This window comes from Ursus maritimus, unplaced genomic scaffold (genome assembly GCF_017311325.1).
Source record: "Ursus maritimus isolate PB19 unplaced genomic scaffold, ASM1731132v1 scaffold_27, whole genome shotgun sequence".
NCBI lineage: Eukaryota > Metazoa > Chordata > Mammalia > Carnivora > Ursidae > Ursus > Ursus maritimus.
Window position 1 is genome coordinate 21,783,345 of NW_024425230.1, and position 22,799 is coordinate 21,806,143.

At 42.0% G+C, this 22,799-nt stretch overlaps 1 protein-coding gene across 1 annotated transcript in view; it reads right to left on the reverse strand.

Annotated features, from left to right (window-relative positions):
* The window catches only part of IQGAP1 (IQ motif containing GTPase activating protein 1), a 101,359-nt gene that overhangs the window by 57,885 nt on the left and 20,675 nt on the right, over nt 1–22,799 (reverse strand). The window contains exons 3-5 of the mRNA XM_040642830.1: nt 8,975–9,131; nt 7,296–7,373; nt 2,951–3,027 (exon numbers count right to left, since the gene is read on the reverse strand). Coding sequence (XP_040498764.1) covers nt 2,951–3,027; nt 7,296–7,373; nt 8,975–9,131 — 312 coding nt within the window. The remainder of the gene's footprint in view (nt 1–2,950; nt 3,028–7,295; nt 7,374–8,974; nt 9,132–22,799) is intronic.

Below are 22,799 nucleotides of genomic sequence, written 5' to 3' on the forward strand. Positions count from 1 at the left end.
AAAAAGAAGGAAAAAGAAAAAAAAGAAAGAAAGAAAGCCAGGAACGGAGAAAACAGGAAGATAATGCTTTTCTGCTACTGCAAATCCAAAAGGGAGAAGGTACGTCACCCCACACCGTGAAGTGAGGAGCCTGCCTCGAACACTGCTGTACTACACGGTAAAGAAGAGGCCCCAAGCAAGTATAAACGGCCTACGTATCAAGGGCAGCCAACCCTTCAGGAAAAACACTCCAGGGAGGAAAGAAATCATAAATCACCAACCAGAACACACGGCTCTGTATATAATTTCTAAGCACGGGTTGCATATTGAAGAGAAATGAGTAACAATAGCAGACTTCCTCCCTTTCCGATTCTGAGAAAGGCACAGTTAATTCTTCATCTCTGAGTGAGAACTGGGGGCCTGGGACCCAGGTTACATTGCAGAGAGCCATGGCTGCAGAACGCACAGAGAGGAGTTCTGCCAGCTCGGCCTCTTGCCTGCCAAGTTCAGATATCCATTGTAGATACAACCTTCACAAGGTTATCAACACAGACAGGCCTCACTGTAACAGTGAGCCAATCATAATACTCAGAATTAATCTGATTTTGGCTCAGACACATATATTTGAAATTGCTACAATCTGAACATTCCCAGAGATACCACCCACTCCTAAATATTTTTTAAAAATTCTGATGTTGCTCTTGTTTGTCCAGTGTTATGCCATGTACTTTGGAGGGAAAAAAAAGAAATGTAAGGCATGACCTCTGTCCCTAAGATGCTAATAATGTAATAGAGAGAAAGACAGTAAACTTATAAAAGAAGCAATAGAACTAAGAAACAAAGAGTTTAGACAAAGGAATGAGCTGGAGTCAATGGAAATCACAGAACTCCACCAAGAAGGTGGGAACTGAATTAAAACCTGACTGGATACACTGAGACAAACATGAAAAGTCATTTGATAAAAGAAGGTACCATTTCCTTTTTTCATTTACAGGGCAGAAAATATCCCCTTGAGCTAGAGAATGGGAAGAAAGATTGGTTACAAAGTATGATTCTGACACAAACATTTATTGACCACCTACTATGTGCTTAGGCATCTAAGTACTAGAGACACAAAGATAAACAGAAATCGGTCTTGCCCCCAAGGCGTCCACAGAAAGCAAGCAGCAAGAACTAATCACCAGAGTAGGATGTAAAAACCCTACACTTGAAGTAAGAGGTATGTGCCAATACTCGAACAGCACAAAGATAGGAAGGAGCTAATTCTGTCTGAGGGAGAAAAAGTAAAAGAAGGCATCCATGAACCTGGCATTCCACAGTAGCAGCTGGAGAACACGCATTGAACTAGGGGGTAAAAGGGCATTCAGGCAGCAAAAACAGAATAACCAAAGGCACGGGAGTGTGGCTGTGCACTAGTCCTCGGCTACATGCTTTCTTTTGTGGGTTTCACACGGGTTCCAGGGATCCGAAGGGTCTGGCACATGTTCAATCAAACTGCAGACAACAGGGTTCTCACGGGTCAGTATGATACATATATTCGTATACATGATGAACATTTATTAAGCACACATACAGGATGCCTTATAAAATGGGCAGCCCGAGCAAAGAAACCCCACCCGGATATCCCATTCACTTCTGCCACCTTCTCGTTTAGCCCTATGGATTTGCACCATTCTGGTATGGCGCTATCACATCTCCCAAACCCCACCCTCCCTCCACACACATCGCCTCTTCCTCCCAATACAGTACTTTGCTGATTCTAAGAGCCAAGGGCCTGAAATTTAGCCATCTTCAAAATTTACTATGAAATTATGAAAAAATTATACTTTGTTTCAGTTCCTATTTGTCATATTTGTTTGGCATAACCATTACTTAACAAATAAATGGCTTGGTGACGACCTAGAAAAGTAAATAAATTAAAAATCAACTATTTGATAGTTGCTGACATTATTTGAAAATGTTGATAAAGTTTAATTATACTACTAAAGTATTACGACATGGTAAATGTATTTGTAATTCAGCTACTGGCTTGTGACAAAACAGTAAACAGCGAAAATTTTGAAATGTAAGTACTTTTTGTAATTTTTAATGAGATTTTAATTAAAAAGAAAGGAACTGCATCCTGGCTGAAATGCACAGTTCACAGAAACACTAGATCAACAATGAAAGACTATACTATGTTTTCAGAGCCAAATTATCTGCTATTATGGGGATAAATAAATCCCTTCTCCCTACTCCCTAGAAAAACACAGCTGTTTCTCACCATTTTGTTAAGACAACAGTATCCTATTCTATTTGGAAATCCTGAAGCTAATACAAAAACTTTTTCATTACACCATGGACAAAAAGCTATACATTCAATTCAGGTATTATTCCTAAACTGCTTTTTTAAATTGAGATAGAACTGACATATAACATTACACTAGTTTCAGGGGGACAACATAATTCAATATATGTATATATTGCAAAATGGTCACCTAAGTCTCACTAACATCCACCACCACAGAATTTTTTTAAAGATATATTTATTTAATTTAGAGAGAGAGAGAGAGTGTGTGCTTGAGCGGGGTGGGGGGAGGGACAGAGGGAGAGAGAGAAGAGAAGCAGATGCCCCCCACCCCCCGAGTGGGGAACCTGATGCAGGGCTCGATCCCAGGACCCTCAAGATCACGACCTGAGCTGAAACCAAGAACTAGATGCTGAACTGACTGAGCCACCCAGGCGCCACATGCTGAGAACTTTTAAGATCTACTCTCTTAGCAACTTTCAAGCATATACTACACCATTATTAACTAAAATCCCCATGCAGTATGTTATATCCCCAGGACTTAGTTATTTTATAGCTAGAAGTCTATAATTTTTGACCCCCTTTACCCATTTTGCTGGCCCCCAAATCCTCACCTCTGGCAACTTAGCAATCTGTTCTCTGTGTCTATGTACACTGTTTATTTTACCAAGAAAATATGATTACCTGAGTGCATGGATACAGTAGATACATCTTGGCATGTTTTTTCGATCATAGATATCTGTAGTTTCTGGGTAAAAAATCTGAGGAAGAATAAAAGAAGCGGATTAAGGTAACAATCTACTGGATCATTCACCAATCACCAATTATACAAATAAAACAATTAGAAAACATTATTGGCATTCAGCAAGTAACTTCATTAGGGGGAAGAGACAATTCATCCTAAGTAACGCAAGGAACAAAATGCTATAAAACAGAATAAAAAGCACTAGTTGGAAAAGCCTTATTAGGTTAACCCACCAAATTTCACCAGGTATGTGAAAGTGATGTGCTCACTGCAGACTCAGACATGGGCGGATGACCCCCAGCTCTCGTGCAGTTTAAACCACTGGCAAATGCAGGAAGCGCTGAAGGACGGCAATCTGCTTGGTTACTGTCTATCACGCCTCGACTCAAAAATAACTCAACAACGAACACTGACTCAGGTGCTTTCAGTTGTGTGAACTACTACATTTAGACACCGAAAAAAAAAAAACCCTACAAAATATTAAAATGTGTTATATGCAGGGATGCCTGGCTGTATCAGCTGGCGGAGTGTGCGACTCGATCTCCAGGTTGTGGACCAAGCCCCACACTAGTACAGAGATTACTTAAAAATAAAATCCTTTTTTAAAAAATGTGTTACATGCTTGGGAAAAGAGAAAAGATACACAGATCAAGCAGATGAAATAGAGGGTATGTATGGGAATGTGGAAGACCGGTGGTTCTCCTGGGTAGCACTTGCCACAAATAATCAATTACTTGTGTTATTATCTGCTTGACTACACGCTACATGAAGGCAGGGACCAGGTCTACGCACTTCGCTGCCATATCTTCAATGCCAAGCCTAGAGCCAAGGTCAAGGAAGGGGTTCTACATGCAATGAATTAATGAATGAGGTTGAATAGGAACACAGCAGGTTTAGATTGAGTATAACCTTGAATTCCAAGATCTATCTTCATGGTGATGTGGCATCACGCAATTCATTCTAAAGGAGGTGATAGTGGTCTGGAGAAGTGAAAGACTGAATTTTGAGTCCATCAGAAGAATCTGGATGAGCAGTAAAAGGCAGTAGGAAGAGTCCTGCAGCACCGTGTGCCTGTTAGAGCCCTAGACACATCTTGCTTGTTTGTTTTCACGCTTTTTCTGCAATGCCTACGGCTCTCGACTAGAAAGAACTGCCTCAAGAACATCCCCCCGAGAGATGGGATGTACAGAATCATCTTTTTGATAATTTTTCAAACTCTGCATGCTCATTTCCAAGATGGAGACGTCATCGTCTCCTGAAACGTGAAGATCACGGTCACATTGAGCCACCCTTCCCGAAAACAGTGCAGAATACAGTTTAGAAAGTAACAGAGGGGCGCCTGGGTGGCACAGCGGTTAAGCGTCTGCCTTCGGCTCAGGGCGTGATCCCGACATTGTGGGATCGAGCCCCACATCAGGCTCCTCTGCTGTGAGCCTGCTTCTTCCTCTCCCACTCCCCCTGCTTGTGTTCCCTCTCTCGCTGGCTGTCTCTATCTCTGTCAAATAAATAAATAAAATCTTTAAAAAAAAAAAAAAAGAAAGTAACAGAAAAATACGGCTGGGTAGGGTAGGATGCAATCAGATTATGAGGACCTTGAAAGTCAGACAAGTTTGAACTTGATATGCAGACCCCAGAGAAGTCCTAGCTCTGGAGCCAAGGATAAAAACAGGGCCTCAGGAAGATCTGACTGGAGACAGGACACAGGCTACATTGAACTGCAGAGAAATTGAAGCTAAGGAGGCAGGCTGATAACCCCTCTCAACAGATAAAAGAAACATTTCAAATACATGAGGAAGGCTTGGGGCATAACTGCATTTAGGAGTTCAAGGTAACCTCAAGATTCTGAGACGGGATGACTGGGGAAATGAGGACAGGCTACCATTTAGTATAGAGGAGGGGAGGTTCACTTGGGGGAAAAGGAAGGTTTACTTTCAGATAGATGGAAGTCTAGCTAATAGAAAACAAGAACTGTCTGGCAGCCATGTGAAGACAATGTGTTTCTCTTATAGAAAAGTCTTCAAAATAACTGAAACCATGAGAACAAGAATGTAGCTAAAGTAAGGACTGCATCTTAAGGAACCCCACCACTAGGATATGGGAGGTAGAACACATAAGACGGAGAAGAAGCTGAGCAGGTTCAAAACAACTTAAAAATCAAAGTCAAGGGGTGCGTGGCTGGCTCAATCGGGAGAGCATGTGACTCTTGATCTTGGAGTTGTGAATTTGAGCCCCACGCTGGGTGTAGAGATTACTTAAAAATAAAATTAAAAAAAAATCAAAGTGTCAAAATCACAAAATAGTTCCTAGAAGAGGTGGCCAACAGGACCAATTATAAATAAAAAGACAAAAGGGATAAGAACCAAAAACTTACCAAATTAAGTTTCTATAATTAGCCTATATGTACCACAGTAAGAGATTAGGGAAGACATCCCTGTAAACACGATATATGTATTATCAATTATATATCATACATTATATCATGGGCAACAATTTTTAGGAAAAGTATCATTAGTCCACATTACTCAAGTCTTCTGGACCTAAATCATGTAGGATGGACATTCCAAGGCTGACAGCCATGACAGCCCTGTTGTCCCTGAAAGCCTTTGGGGAATTCTATGCTTGTTGCAGCTGTGGTCCAGGACAATATGCTACCATTAGTAAACAAGAAAAGTAGTAAAATTAAATCATTAAAAAAGCATTTTGTAGTAACAATACTACTAGTAATAGCACATATTAACAAAGCTCTTAGTACCATTTAAAAGAGGTTAAATCATCACTGCCCATCAGGCATACTGCTTAAGAAACAGGTACAAGATACAGGCCAAGCAGGTGTTAAGAACTTCACACACTGCGTTTCCTGATATTTGCGGCCCTAATTCTCAAACCTACCAGCGAGAGGAAGAGAGCTTCAGCACTTTGCTCTGAAAAAAAGAGGACAAAGGCTAGTCTTCTGCAAAGACTTGGCTCTGGATTTAACTCAATTCATAACACAGATATGCAAAACTGAGCTCCACGCTATGCTAAATCCCAAATTTCATCTCCCAGTGGTCTTAGCCACTTTCTGATCCTCCCCATCTCACTTTTTTCAATCTTTCTTTGGTTACAAAAATTTAGACTCTACAGGAAGTTATAAAGAAAATAAGAACTGCCCCTTAATGCCATCACACAGCAATGAAAACTGTCACCTCCTTACAGACTGTTCCCAAGAATACTCACTTTTACCCAAAAATAGTGACCTCACCTTAGTCAGAGCACAAACTTTCATAACCCTAGCCCATTTAGGGTTTTTCCCACCACATAACACCTCACAGACAACTTCCTTTGTCTGTACAGATTAATATCATCCTTTCTAATGGCTGTGCTAGTGTTCGACGGGCTGCAGCACAGTTAATGTCCCCACTGAAGGAACATGTGGTTGCTATCAATTTCTTCTGTTCTAAGCAATGCTTGAAAACCCTTATGTGCCCATCTTTTCGGGCTTGTCTGATGTGAGGGGAGGGATAAATTCCTATAAGCAGAATTCTTAGGTCAAAGGATATGGAAAACAAACAAGATGTCCACGCCTCTTAGAGTTGACAATAAAGCATGGCCTTCTGGGTTCAAGACAGGATGGCAGGAGGGCAGTGCGGAGGCCAGAGATGGCAATTTTGCCAAGAGTGGTACTAAATAAAATAAACTCCTGAGCAGAACATTGGAGGACGCACACGCACTCCAAGCCCATTCAACTGTACGCCTGCAGGTCCTGCACACCCACTGCACCCTCAAGAAGGACTACAGCCATCACCAAAACAAGATATGAAAAGTAATTGCCATCATATTGCCTCTACAATTTGAAACATAAAATAATAGCCCATTACGCTCTCTTACAGATAGAGGAATACTCTGCAGCTGGAAAATGACACTTCTAAAATATTTCCTTACATTTCCTAAAGTCAAATTTTAACGTAACAACTTTGTGAATAAATAAAAACACTGAATTGTGTACTTTAAAAAGGTGGATTTCATGGCATGTGGATTTTAATGTAAGTCTACAGTTTGATGTAGTAAAAGTCAATATCATAGGGAATTTCTCTAGGGTGAGATGAAGCAGGGATGAGGAATATAAAAGAGAAAGAACAAAACTATTCTCTAAAACAAACAGAAGAAAGAAAGAGATCTTTAGTACTTAAAAAGAAAGAAAGAAAATCATCAAAGATTCAATTGAGAATAATTTTACAGGCAGAATGAGAACTATGTGCCAAAACAGCCTATCTAAGCCAGAACTCTGAATATCACGTAAGTTACCTTAGGCAATCCAATCTCATCCATGGCATTCAACCACTGAATCACATTATCAGTATGTCTAAAGTGCAGGCCAGTTGCCTAGAACAAATAAGAGACAATTAGGCACTGTTGGCAATATTGAAGCAAATACTAAATAGAGACTCCCTTTGCGAAAGTTTCTTTATGAAACTTTGCAAGTTCCCCTTAAATTGAAGGTCTATAGCATTATGTTCACATTCCAATCCTAAAAAGCCAAATCCACATCTCAGCTCCCTTCCATTGAGAACCGCCTGGAGAATCTTCCTGTATGATGTGCTCTACAGAACACGGTCTTTGGAATTCAATTATCCTGGATTCAATCCCTGGCTTGGCTGTCTACTGGTGACACTGAGCAAGTGGCTTCCCCTCTTTGAGCTTTGTCATCTGTAACACCTACTTTACATGTTTGTTGCAATGAAATGGGAAAATGCACATAAAGCACTCAGGGTGGTATCTGTCAGGTAGAAAATACTCACAAACTGACAGATATCATTAACTATATTAATCAGGGTTTTCATACTACACACACAAATATCCCCCTCTAAACCTCTAGGTCTGTTATTTTACAGAAAAGATTTACTCTCTGGGCAGGACTACTGTTTCTACTGCCACGTAGTCTCCACTCCTGTCTCAAATGTCTTGTTGCTCAGGGCGCCTGGGTGGCTCAGTCAGCTGACCGTCTGACTCTAGATTTTGGCTCAGGTCATGACCCAGGGTCATGGGATGCAGCCCCACATTGGGGTCCATTGGGAGTCTGCTTGAGATTCTCTCCCTCTGTCCCTCCCCCTGCTCATGCTAGCTCTCTCTCTTAAAAATAAATAAATCTTATTAAATGAATGAACGAATGTCTTGCTGCTCTGTCCCACACTGCATAGTGCTCCACGGAGCAGCTCCAAAACTGTCTTCAGAAAAGGAAAGTTTCTCTTTGGGATGTTAATTTTGGTTCAGGACCTACATCCTCCTTGTTGTCCTTTGAATATAAACATAAAACACAAAACATAAAAACTTCTTTTGATTCTGTCTTCATCCTTAGCTCATTCTGAGCTCTGGCCCAACTCCTACAGTCGCCCTGCTTACATCTGCTCTTGGTTTTGCAAGCTTCCACTACCTTTTATGCTTGTCCTTTTCCAAACAGCTGCTCATAGGAAAGCTCCCCCAGAACAAATTTTGGTCCTTGTCAACATCCCAACTTGATTTTTCTTTTTCAGGGCCCTGGGCCACAAGAATCAAAGTCTCTCACTTACCTTGACTTCCTGAAATTGGACTGCTCTCCCAATTTACCTCGAATTTTATTTAACATCACAGGGGGGCCTTTTATTCCCCTAAAGTTGCATTGCTATTGCTTTCAGTTTGCCAACACATTCAATACTTAAAGTTGTAACTCCCCCTAGTTACCTCCTCTCCCTCTAAGAAATAAAAAATTCATTAAGGACCATGAAGATTTCTAGACATACACCATCACAGGAACTGTATCAAAAATACAGATAGCCCCCTTTTACTACTATACCTGACTTTGCACTATCTTCTCCACTCTGCCAGGTGTTTTATTTTGATAGAACAAACACACTCACACATATTTCTCAATAAACTCTTACACAGGATAAAGTCCACTAATCTTCTAAGTTTATGGAAATTTAAGCCCCAAGCAAGGAAGGACTCACCTTGTATCTGGTCTGCTCTCGATCGTAAATTTTCTTCAAGGACACCACTTTGGGAGAGAAGAAGTTTCCTAGTTTGGCAAGGTAGACCCCATTCCTCAGCCCCTCCTCCAGTTCTGTGGTGGGAGGCAGGTCTTCTCCGAGGCACGCTTCCATCCACCTGCACGAAAGGGGAGAGGATATGAGAAGAGAAGGAAGGTCTGATCCCCTCCTAAGGAGCCTCATTTCCATTCTCCTTGGAAGAGTTTAAGTTCCACATAAGCGATGCTCTTTTAACATCCGTTTTCACACACATCCTTGTCCTGATCCATTCAGATCTCAGAGGCAAGGAACTTAGGAAAACTCCCAAGCATCAAGGCCACCTTCTTCTCTACCCTGGTTTCTTTTGCGGCAGCAGGGCCAGTTTGCTCCCAGGCTCCAACTGCCCAGAAACCTGGGGCCCTAACCCTAAGTTACTCCTGCAGAACCCCTAAGAAAAGCCATTTGTAACTGAAGCCAGCACTTCAACTGTTCGAAAATTTAAATGTATTGATGTTCTCTTCCAGTTTCAGAATCCACAGAGAATTTCTAGGTTCAGATTTTAAGGCTATTTGGGGGTTACATGAATAGTCAATTGTCTCAGCTAAAATACGGAAGGAAATTGCCAATGGAAGCAGTAAGAATAAATGCGTGTTTTTCAGGTGGGGAAGGAAACTGTATTTCCCCCCTAGAACATCTCTCAAGAGATTTCAGGGAGGCTCAAGATAAAACAACGCACATCTGCATATATTTTCTACCAACAGAAATGTAGGTAACTAAAAATCATTTAAGGCAATGGTTTGTTTTTTTTAAAGATTATATTTATTTATCTGAGAAAGAGAGAGAACAAGAGTGGGGCGGGGGGTGCAGAGAGGCAGAGGGAGAGGGAGAAGCAGATTCCCCACTGAGCAGGGAGGCTGATGCGGGGCTCATCTCAGGACCCTGAGATCATGACCTGAGCCAAACGCAGACGCTTCACCGAATGAGCCACCCAGGTATCCCCATATGCATTTTTATGTAATCCTTTTATTAATAAAATTGCTTGAAGGACATACAACAGACCTTAAATTTATGATACTTCTATAAATTGTTACTTTTATAATTCAGAATTGACTTTCCTGTATTAATTCTAACTTTCCAAACTGAGGTTACTACTCAGAATTTTTACAAAATCGTAAGGAAAAGGAACGATTCCCCTGTTTCTCAAGTTCTATAAATAGTCATAGTATGTACTAAGTAAATACTGGCTGGGTGCACGCATGGGCCAGAGAATTTTCTGATCATTCCCTATACCCAATGATAAAAAGTTTTCACCTCTGGCTTTTCCTTCAGGTCGCAGAACTTAAATGTTAAGGCAGCGGGGGGGGGGTGCGGGGGATGACAAATAAGTTTTCCAGAAGAGTTGCCATAGTAGTTAAATTAGATACCAATTGGTAAGAGCTACAAAATCCAAGAGCCCAATGACGAGAGGGCAATTTGGAAAAGAATGTGGGCCGCTGGTATGGAAAAAACAGTTGTAGTCCAAGGATACATGTCCTATAATCAGCCCTCCAATATTTTATTGCTAAAAAGGATATGGCAAACAGCTCCTGGCAACCCCAGCTCTCAGGGGACAGTCTAACTTGTGTTCTCATTAACAGAAACAAACATAGAACAACTGCAGTCTAAGCCAAAAACAGCCCTTTGCCATGTAATGAGGAAAAACGTACTTCTCTTCTCCTCAAAACAAGGTAAACACATAGGGAAGACTATGGATAAACAGCACAGTGCATGCTCTTGCCTTGAATCCCAGCTAACTACCAAGGGCGTTTCATTCTCCTCTGAGTCACTACGTCAAAATCAAAGTAAAAGGAGGGACCACGGCGACATCTCCCACAAGCCTTTATCCTCGCCTTCCCTAGGCAAACTGCTATAAAACAGTCCGATTAATAGCTAGACTTAGAAGTTTTGTATAATGGAACAGAATACTTTGCACATCACCGAAATGTCAGGCCAGAAGAAGAGCCAATTGTGATCTGATGAAAAGGGGTAAGGGAGAGCTAGAATAAACAGGCAAAATACAGAAGTGTCTCTCAGCTGCCCCAAACCCAAAGCTGACCTCCAAATTACCACACATGGCGTGGTGACCTCTGTCTCACAACAGAGTATCACCTGGCTCGTTTATAAGAATAAGTTAAAAAAATAAAATAAAATACATTAAATCAGGACCAAATTACTTTGAAAAATTAAGAGCACTAAGTAGGGTTCTATGTTACTCTAATTTTTAATATTTGCAGAAGTCTAGATTCTACTATAATCCCAAGAAGATACAACAAACCCTTCTTTCTGTCCTCTACAGCGCATCTGAGATTTCCCCCTCTGCCCCTAAACCATGAATCACAAGATAATAGGCAGGAACTTAAAAAACTTCTAGAGCAAGTGCCTTTTTTTAAATATAATAATTCATATTCATTAGAGAAAATTATTAGACATTTCTCAATATTTTATGAATATTTTCTATGTTACTATATAATTTCTGAAGACTAAGTTACACAAAAATTCTACCAAGTGCTTAATTGGCCACCTATGTTGACCCTTATGTCACTTCCAAATAGTTTCGACTATTAAATAATACTGCAAGGAACACCTTTGTGCACAATGTTCTGCTGTATTTAGAATTAATTCCTAAGGAAAGGACCTTAGATGGGTAACTCCAAAATAAAAAAATTGTAAACATTAAAGAAACTTTTTTTATTGTTCAAAAGCTACCCAAAGGCTATACCTACTCGTACAACTCCCTCATTTCACAAGTATAAGGTCTATCTGTCCAAGGTCAACCCCTAGCGAGTGGCAAAGGCTGAAGAACAGGACCCTGATTCCTAGTTAAGAATCCTCCTCATGGGGCGCCTGGGTGGCTCACTCGTTAAGCGTCTGCCTTCAGCTCAGGATGTGATCCCAGAGTCCTGGGATCAAGCCCCATATCAGGCTCCTCTGCTGGGAGCCTGCTTCTTCCCCTCCCACTCCCTCTGCCTGTGTTCCCTCTCTCGCTGGCTGTCTCTCTCTCTGTCAAATAAATAAATAAAATCTTAAAAAAAAAAAAAAAAAGAATCCTCCTCACTAGACCACAGTTGCTCTTACCACGTCACTCCAAAAACCTAACAGGGCTGAGCCCCACAGGCGGAATAAACAGGGCAAAGTGTCAGATACCCCATACAGGAAGAAGTCTTAATATCTCTCCACATTCTGTCCACTAAATAGGGTTTTAAATATTTAACTTTAAGTCCACACTGATTTTCAACTCAGACACAAAGCTTTCGTATAAAACGTAAGCATTTAATTTAGCTTTATAAATACATTTTATTTTTTTAAGATTTTATTTCTAAGTAATCTCTTTTTTAAGATTTTATTTCTAAGTAATCCCAACGTGGGGCTCAACCTGAGATCAACCCTGAGATCAAGTCACATACTCTATCAAATGAGCCAGCCAGGTGCCCCTTGCTTTTTAAATACATTTTTAAATAAATCTATGAATAGATCCCTACCTTACACCATACACAAAAATCAACTTAAAATGGATTACAGACTTGAACGTAAGACCTGAAACTATACACTCCTAGAAGAAAATATTGGAGGTAAGCTCCTTAACATCAGTCTTGGCAATGGTATTTTTGGATTTGACACCAGAAACAAAGGCATCAAAAGCAAAAATAAACAGAAGTGGAACTACGCCAAACTTAAAAGCTTCTGCACAGGGAAAGGAAACCATCAACAAAAGGAAAAGGTAACCTAAGAAATGGAAGAAAGTATCTGCAAATCATGTATCCGATAAAAGGTTAATATCCAAAATACATAAAGAATTCATATAACTCAACAGCAAAAAAACAAACAATCCAATTTACAAATGGGCAGAGGAACTGAATAGACATTTTTCCAAAGAAGACATACAAAAGGTGCTAATCGTGAGGGAAATGCAAATCAAAACCTCAATGAGACATCACCTCACACTTACTAGAACAGCCATCATCAAAAGGAGAAGAGACCCTGTGTGCACTACTGGTGGATTGCAAACTGGTGCAGCCACTAAGGAGAAATGTGGAGGCTCCTTAAAAAATTAAAAATAGGACGGCATATGATCCAGCAATCCCCAATTCTGGGTACACAAAGGAAATGAAAGCAGGCTGTCAAAGAGACGTCTGCACTCCCATGTTCACTGCAGCATTATTCACAATAGTCAAGACAAGGAAACAAGGTAAGTGCCCATCAATAGATGAATGGATACAGAAGATGCGACACACGTGCGTGCGCACACACACTGGCCTATTATTCAGCCATGAGAAAGAAGGAAATCCTGCCATTTGTGACAACACAGATGAACCTGTGGCCATTATACTTCATGGTATTGCTTATATATGAAATCTAAAAAAACAAAACAAAACTCAGAAACACAGTCGAAAAGTAGCTGCCATGGGCTAAGGGGTAAAGGAAATAGGGAGAGGTTGGCAAAAGGGTACAAACTTTCAGCTGTAAGAGAGTAAGGTCTGAGGCTGTAATGTAACACACAGTGACTACTGTTGATCACAATGTTTGCGGAAGTTTAATTCGCCAAGAGAGTAGAACTTGAATGTTCTCACAAAACAAAACAAAACCTAAACCTTTCATAATGTATATGTATAACAAATCACCACAGTGTATACTTTATTTTTTTGGTACACTAAAAAATAGCTTACACTTTTATACGTTAATTATACCACAATAAAGCTAAAATTAAAAAGTAAATAAACCTGGGGCGCCTGGGTGGTCCAGTCGGTTGAACACCTGCCTTAGACTTAGGTCATGATCCTGGGGTCCTGGGATGGAGGAGTCCACGGTTTTGGGCTCCCTGCTCAGCGGGGAGTCTGCGTCTCCCTCCCCTCCTCTGCCCCTCCCCCAGCTTGAGGACGCACGCTTGCTCTCTCTCTCTCTCTCTCTCTCTCTCTCTCGATCGCTCACTCTGTCTCTCAAATAAAGAAATAAAACCTTTTAAAAAAAAGTAAATAAACCTACGTATGAAAGAAAAATCAACAGCCAACACAACTTTTTGCCAAGTCTTATGTTTATCACTCTCACGATAATCACAGAAACCCTCGGGCAGAAAACTCTATTAAAGATCTGCTCCTCTACCCCGACTCCTCCACTCCCTCCACCTCCCACCCACTTCCCCACTTTCATGCCTGAATGCTTTCAAAGCCTCTCAGCCAAATCATGCCACTGGCTGAGCGTGACTGCTGCTGAGGACATGGAACCAAACATTCAAGTTAACTCATTTCATTTCTTGATTCTAGCAGCCAGAAATTTTATTAAGCCAGCACCAGTTTACCTCTGGCACCCTAAGCTGCCTTGTGAAACACGACAGCATACGGAATTACAAATATAACGTGGCCATGATGAGCACTGGTGTTATAGGCAACTGATGAGTAACTGAACTCCACATCTGAAACTAATGATGTACTATACTGAATTAAAAAAATATATCTCTATATCTATCTATCTATCTATCTATCTATCTATCTATCTATCTATCTATAGTGGCCTGTGCTGGCCAAGGACTTTAAGAAACCTGGATTTAGGGGCCCCTGGGTGGCTTAGTCAGTTGGGCATCCAACCCTTGGTTCTGACTCAGTCATGATCTCAGGGTCCTGGGATTAAGCCTCGCATCAGGCTCCCGCTCAGTGGGGAGTCTACTTGTCTCCCTCTCTCTGCCCCTTCCCCTGCTTGCGCTCTCTAAAATAAATAAATAAAACTTAAAAAGAGAGAGAGAGAGACACCTGGATTTATAACCTGTCCCTTATCAAGATAGTCACTTAACTAGTTTCTTCATTTGTTAAAAGAGAATAACAATACTTTCCAGGTAGGTCCGTCACTGAAGATTAAATAAGACTGGGCGGCTAAGTTGGTTAAGCGTCTGACCCTTGATTTCAGCTCAGGTCATGACCTCAGGGTCATGGGATGGAGCCCCATATCAGTTCCACGCTTGCCGCAGAGTCTGCTTGTCCCTCTCCCTCTGCTCTGCCTTCTCTCTCTCTCGAATAAATAAATAAAACGAAAGAAAAGGAGAGGGGTGGTGACTGGCTGGCCCCGTTGGCAGAGCATGTGACGCTTCATCTTGGGGTTGTGAGTTTGAGCCCCACACTGGGTGTAAAGATTACTTAAAAATAAAATCTTAAAAAAAAAAAAAAAAAGACTGCATATAAAGCATGGTGCTGCCATGTGTGTGGTGGCTCAGTACGGAACAAATCTGTGCTTTTCCTCCTCTGCCCTCAGATGATGAGGCACATGCCAGCTCCTCTGTCCGTGAAATGGTGACAGTTCTTCAAGCACTCTTCACAAGAAGGGAATAATAATAGCACCGACCTGGAAGGACGGGTGTGAGGATTACAAGACATGATACAAATAAAGCGTTAAGAACAGTGCCTGCAACGGAGCGAGCGCTCAGACGGCAGGCAGGGCCCCTGGGCCCCCCACATCACCCTCACTCACAGATGAACACCGTGTTCCAGGTATCTAGCCTGGAATGGAACGGGACGATCGCCCTCTTCATTCTGAAGCACGCCATAACCACAAACAAAGCCTCAGAGTAAATCATTTTTATTACATTTTTCCAATCAACAGTTTTTTGCAAATCCGCTGCTGCTGACTCCTATCTCTACAATTCCGTATTAGAACCACTACCTGCGCTCATCTCCATATTTCCTCATGTTCCGTTCAGCCCATTGTCCCTAATGTCAGCATCTTCGGGAATCCTAACTCTGCTACCCAAAATCTTAACTCTCCCAGCTCCACACATCCACAAATATTAATGGGCTTGAAAAGAATGAAGAGGGGTTTACCAACTGGCCAGGGCAGGGAAGGCCTCCATGAGGAAGAAATAACCATCCTAGTCGTGGGGCACACTGAAGGATTTTAAGAGGGGAATAACCTGATGAGATCTGTTTCCGAAAATCACTTTGGCAACACTGGGGGGGGGGTTTAAATTTTTCTTCAAGTACAAGTATTTCTACAAGTACAAATGTTTTACCAGATAAGTCATTTTTTTAAAAAAGTTCTGAGAATATCATACCACGTGGTAACATCAGCACACATTACCTGTGATCAGGACTCTTCAGCTGTGGCCACAAACAGAACTCAGTGACAAAACCCTTACATTTCTTCTCTCTCACACAGAGTTTGAAGAAAATGGAGAGTAGCATTCCTAGTCCCTCCTCTCACAACAAGGGATATAAACTTTCAACATTTTCTCCTCCTCAAGTTAACACTAGAACTGCTTTAGAAGTCTAAGTCACATGAAAATTATCTAAAAAATTTAAAAAGTGGCTTCAGATCTTAAACATAACTACTAAACATGAATACAGCAGTATCTAAATGGTTCGTTTTCAGGGCTCCTGGGTGGCTCAGTTAAGCATCGAACCCTTGATTTCGACTCAGGTCATGATCTTAGGGTTGTGAGATCAAGCCCCGCATTAGGCTCCACGCCCAGCTTAAGATTCTCTCTCTCTTTCCCTCTCCCTCTGGCCCTCCCCCCGCCCCCGCTTAAAAAAATAAAAATAAAAGGCTCATTTTCAAAATAAGTAACATGAAAAAAGACTCTCTAACGTCACATGGCTGATATAAAGCTAAATACTTTGCATGCATTATCTCACCTGATCCTTGCAAAAACCTCATTAAGTGGTATTACTGTTTTTATTTTAGGGACAAGGAAACTATGGGCTCCTAAAAGTGACCCATCCAAGATTACCCAGCAGGTGACTGGCACACACCAAGTTGGTGTGATTCTAAGACCCAAACTCTATTGTTACAATATATTGCCTCCTTCAAGAACTATAATAGCTACCACCTCCAAACACTCACTAACAAGACCTCAAGTTCCGAAGCCGGGCTTCCTGAAACCGCCCGCACCACAGTCCACAACCTCATCAACAAACTTCCCTTTATCAAGCACCAAGAGAGAAGCACGTTGAACACTAAACACTGGTGACATGGACACAGGGTGAAAAATGAGTGCTTAGATAAAAGTTTGTTTTTAATATAAATACATCACAATTCTCATAAGTAATTCTTATCTACCTCTCACATTTAGCCTATTTTTATGGACCTTTGTTTTACACATATTTTAAATCAACTTTAAAAAAAAAAGATTTTATTTATTTGAGAGACAGAGACAGAGATGGTAAGAGAGCATAAGCGGGGAGGAGAGGGAGAAGCAGGCTCCCTGTTGAGCTGGGATGCCCAGCTCAGGGCTCCATCCCAGGACCCCGGGATCATGACCTGAGCAGAAGGCAGAGGCTTAACCAACTGAGCCACCCAGGCGCCCCTTAAATCAACTTGCAAAAAAATACCTATCCACTCCGACAGCTACACATCCATTCAGGACACCCTTTTTTTTTTTAAAGATTTTATTTATTTATTTTAAGATTTTATTGATTTGAGAGGGAGTGCAAGCATAAGCACAGGGAGTGGCAGGCAGAGGGAGAGGGAGAAGCAGGCTCTCCACTGAGCAGAGAGCCCAACATGGGGCTCGATCCTAGGACTCTGGGATCATGACCTGAGCCCAGATCAAAAGTCGGCTGCTCAACGGACTGACCCACCCAGACGCCCCAGGATACGTTTCTAATGGACTACACCATGCAACAGCTATCAGCAGCATGAAATGTGCTAAATGCCCGTTCCCACCTTCAAGGAGATCATCCCCTGAACAGAGATGCTTATACAACTAGCTACGACAGGGGATGATAATTTAAGACAAAGCATAAATGAAGGGCAAAAAGGCACAAAAACAGGAGTGCCTGGCTGGCTTAGTTGGTAGAGCGTATGACTCTTGATCTGGGGGTTGAAAGTTCAAGCCCCCTGTTGGGTGCCGAAATCACTTAAAGGGGGGGGGGGACCTGACAACAAATGGTGTATTTGGGGAATGATGAATCACTGAAGCAGAGAGTAGGCAGACATGTATCTGGAGCATTAGCATTTTAATTCACAGGCAGTGGGAACCACCGAAGTTTTTGAATAGAAGAGTGGGTTAGTCAGAGGAATCCAAGTAAGGTCTTTGAAGAGGGCAATGGTGGGAAGAGAAAGAAAACTGATGAGTAATTACAAGGGAAAAACTGACTCCACTTGACAGTTGGTTAGGCAGCTGGGAGTAAGAGCTAGAAGGGGGAGACAAGGGCTTTACAGATAACTGGAAAAGAAAAAGGAAAAAAAAAAAAGCAAAGTTAGCTTCTGACTTTACATCTTGCTACTGACATTGAACATCAAATGGATTAGAGGGGTGCCTGGCCGGCTCAGTGAGTGGAGCGTGCAACTCTTGATCTCAGAGTCATGTGTTCGAGCCCCATGCTGGGGGCAGAGTTTACTTTAAAAATTTTAAATTTAAATTTAAAAAATGGATTAGAGGGGCGCCTGGGTGGCACAGCGGCTGGGCGTCTGCCTTCGGCTCAGGGCGTGATCCCGGCATTATGGGATCGAGCCCCACATCAGGCTCCTCCACTATGAGCCTGCTTCTTCCTCTCCCACTCCCCCTGCTTGTGTTCCCTCTCTCGCTGGCTGTCTCTATCTCTGTCGAATAAATAAATAAAAAATCTTAAAAAAAAATGGATTAGAGATTTTAAAGAATAAGATAAAAGGAGGGGAAAAAAAACCCAGATGAATGGTTCTACAATCCTGAAATGGGAAAAGCCTTTTCAAACAAAATTATGGCAGCAGATATAAAGAAAGAGGGAAGGGCACCTGAGTGGCTCAGTCAGTTAAGGGACCGTCTCTGGATCTCAGCTCAGGTCTTAAGCTCACGGTCCTGGGTTTAAGCCCTGTGTTGGGTTTCACAGAAAAAAAAAAAGGAAAGGAAAGGAAAGGAAAGGAAAGGAAAGGAAAGGAAAGGAAAGGAAAGGAAAGGAAAGGAAAGGAAAGGAATTGGCTACATAAAAAGCAGTTAAACTTCTATAAGGCAATTAAAATAGTTTTGAAAGAAAAAAACTGGAGGGAAAATTTGCAACACATAACAAGAAATTAATCTCCTATAATCTTTATATATATATACACATTTTAAATGCTTGAAATAAATAAAATGACAAGTACTTCCCTAGAAAAATGGACTAGAAACAAACAGGCAACTCACAAAGTAAATGGCCATAATTATACGAAAAATTCTTAATCTCACTATTAAGCAAAGACATGCAAATTAAAGTAACAATAACACCATTATTTGGCTATCGGACTGGAAAAGATAAAAAGGAACAATAGCAACTTATTATTGTCCAATATGTGGGGAAACCCCACATTCTCACACTGTTCCAGAAGAAAATCTGGCAACATGTACCATGTTTAGTAAACTTTCAGAAACTTCTATAAAAGGCAAAAGGTTGTTTTATTTTAAAAGATGATGTGGTGACTTGTGGCACGGATGACTAAATGAAAGAGGATGCCAGGCAACGAGGCGGGGGCCACCAGCAGAAGCAGGCCAGAATGATAAATTCATGCCGGAAACCGTGTTCAGCTTGAAACATGAACGGGACATCAGGTGGTGACATCCTGCAAACAGTGGAAACACAAGTCTGGAAAACTCAGGAGAGAGGCCGGCTGGAGACCCAGCCGTGAAGAGTGGCACCATGGGGATGGATGAGCTCACCCGAGAAACAGACTGTAGAGCAAACTAAAATATGACCGTGGACACCTGGCTGGCTCAGTCGGAGGAGCGTGTGACTCTTGATCTCAGGGTTGTGAGTTCGAGCCCCACACTGGGTGCAGAGGTGACTTAAATAATTTTTTTAAAAAATGGTCAAGACTGTGCCTCAGAGAACACCAACACTTAAGTGGTGAGTATTACAAAGAATAGTGACCGCTGTGGTAAAATGAGAACCATGAGAGAATCACATGATGGCAAGCAAGGAAGGAAAACTTTTCAGGAACCTGGGAGAGGTCACCAACTTCGATGCTACAGAGAGGTGGATGGCAAAGGGGAAAGGACGCAGCAAACACGGAAGGCGGCTTTCTGTGATCCGAATAAGGGGGATCTTAGTGGGAGTGGTGAGCAGGGAGAGGGAGATTACAACTAGAAAAGCAAGTAGAAGCAGGGAACTAGAAACAGCCAAGGTAGACTTCCTTTTCAGGAAGTTTAAGAAGGGAAGAGAAATTGGAGGAATGGAGAAAGTGTTGGTCTGAGATGGTGGCATGTCCTGGGAAGGCACCTCTCCCTTTTTATGACTCAGGAAGAGGCACTTAATTTCAGGCTGCAAGAAAGGAACCAGTGCTGAGGGGACTGAAGACACAAGAAATAAAGGGCCAAGGAAGAAGGCAACGTTCTGAAGAACACAGGGGGCAGCAAGCTATGGAAAGGAGCAGACCCACTTCTTCCCTGAGTAATGAATGAGGGAAGGAAGTAAGAATGGCAACTTATCTAACGAACTTAAGCTTCAGTTTCCTGTCCCTAAAAACACCCTAGGACTGTTGTGAAGATTAACTGGGATACTGTATGCAAACACACAGCAACAGGCTCTAAGTAATGGGGCCTGTGTACCGGTGTTACATACACAGGAGTACGTGCGTGAAAGAGCTAGATCCCAGAAATAAACCTCCTAGAGTGTGACACCCAGTAACCTGCCTAATACCTGCCTACCTTGTCCTTCCGATAGCATTTGTCGAAGGGACTATATTTGGCCCTACCCATTCCACCACTCAGCAAGACAAAGAAATCAGTATTCAGAAAACTCTTGGTGCGGTAAGCCTTGAAACAAGCCCAGACCTCGAGCACGCACTGGCAGAAAAGAATCAGGGTGGGAATGTGAATTAGGGGTCTGTGAGGAGGAAACAAGTTGAACGAGTTCTGCTGAGCATGTGACTTCAGTGGTTTCCCAGCTCAGTGCAATACAGAGGGGAAGGAACCAATGCCGGAACTGACTACTCCAAACCATCAAGATTCAGTTCCTCCAGGAGCCACTCCTCCGGTTACCACACCCAGCTTGCACAGCAAAGGCCCCCACATGCCAGGGTTACTCGTTGAAAACCTCCCAAGCTGGGCAGGCTTTCCTGGCAATTAGAGTTCTACTAAGACAATAACATATCTAAGCACCATCCAGGCACTGAAAACAGCCTAGTAATTTCAATCCACTGTGGCAGAAACGAGTCTTAAGAAAAATAAATGCAGAGTATTCAATAAAGAACTAACCACCACCTGAAGAAGGAAGGGAATTAGGGCTAGTTTCTCAGCGAAAACGGCATTTAGGTCTTAAAGGACTGTGTGTGCGGTAGGGTGGTGGTGGTGGTGGTGGTGTTCGGGGGGACGAACATGTCAGACCAAGGGAAGACAATGTGCAGACCCTCTGAAGGATTTGAAACGGGAATGAAGTGATCAGGGGCTCCTGAGTGGCTGTCAGTTGAGCATCCAACTCTTGAGCTCAGCTCAGGTCTTGAACTCAGGGAGGAATGAAGTGATGGGATATAACTTGAGAGATCACTCCAAGCAGCATGGATGAGGAGGAGGGATCGCTGAAGGGTGAGGAAGACCTAGGGAAGTACCAGCAGTCATCCAGGTAAGAAATGATAAAAGCTTGTTTTCCAACCCATGCAAGCACATGAGAAACCTTGATAGTGTCTGCTTTAAAAGAAACTTGAGTATAAATTAAGCCAATCTGAGTGAGAAACAGAAGGGAAACTTTTTTCTTAAGTAATTTATTTTTACCTCTGTGTTTCTTGATACCTAACACAGACCCATTTCTGAGCAAGTAATTTTTACTCTTTGCTGAACTGGGTAAGTTGTGTCAAGTCTACATGCCGAAATTAAATGTCTAAGGGTTATTGTATTTCAAGAGTCCCTGTTCTTACTGGGGTGATGGACACTACACTACAGTGACAATTGCATTATTTGGTAAATTTACTAAAAATCATTAAGTTGTACATTAAAAAATAGGAGACTTTATGGCATGTAAATTATTACTTCAACGACTTTTTTTTTTTAAAGTCCCTGGGATTAACTGCTCACTCCCAGAGTCTTCAGATGCAGAGCCCAGGGAAACATCACCACGTTTAATCTATCAAGCCCTCCGTCTCTACTTTACCATTTATTACAAAGCGTGAAAGACCTTTTAACCTTAAATGAAAAAAACAAAATCTTCAAACTGAGTTAAACTCAGATGATATTAAATCTCAGCAGCTGCAGCCCAGGTACTGCTGTGAGCAGCGTGTAAGAAAGAAACAGGTGCGAGTCCTCTACAAGGCAGAAGACAGGTACGTATTTCTTTGCAAAAGCAAGTCTCAGCCACCACGGCCTACTGCTGCAGCTGCTAGGGCCCCAGGGGAACAAGGAGAGCCTGCAGAGCAAGTCATAGGTCAAAAATTTAATTTTCAGATCTAGTACTTGGTGAGAACAGATCAGGAGGACGGGTTAACTGTCATACCATTAAGGACATACCCCTTGCCCTCTGAAGCTCACAGTATATCAGGGAAAAGTATCAGGCATTTACAATATACTGTGAAAAGCTATAAAAAAAGATCCGGTGGTGAGGAGGGGTGGAAACACAAGAGAGGAGCATCTAACTCAGACCTGGAGTAAGGGCAGGAGCTCCCTGGAGGAGGTGCTACCTGAATTTACTTTCTTAAATAGGCAATATATATACGAAGGTCAAAATTCAGAAAGTATAAGCTACCCAGTTAAAAGGAAGAAAATTTCATCAAGTGAACATACTAGAGTGTCATATGCCACTGAGATTAAGAAAGATACATCCTGGGGCGCCTGGGTGGCTCAGTCAGTTAAGCATCTGACTCCTGATTTCAGCTCAGGTCCATGATCTCAGGGTGGGGAGATCGAGCCCCA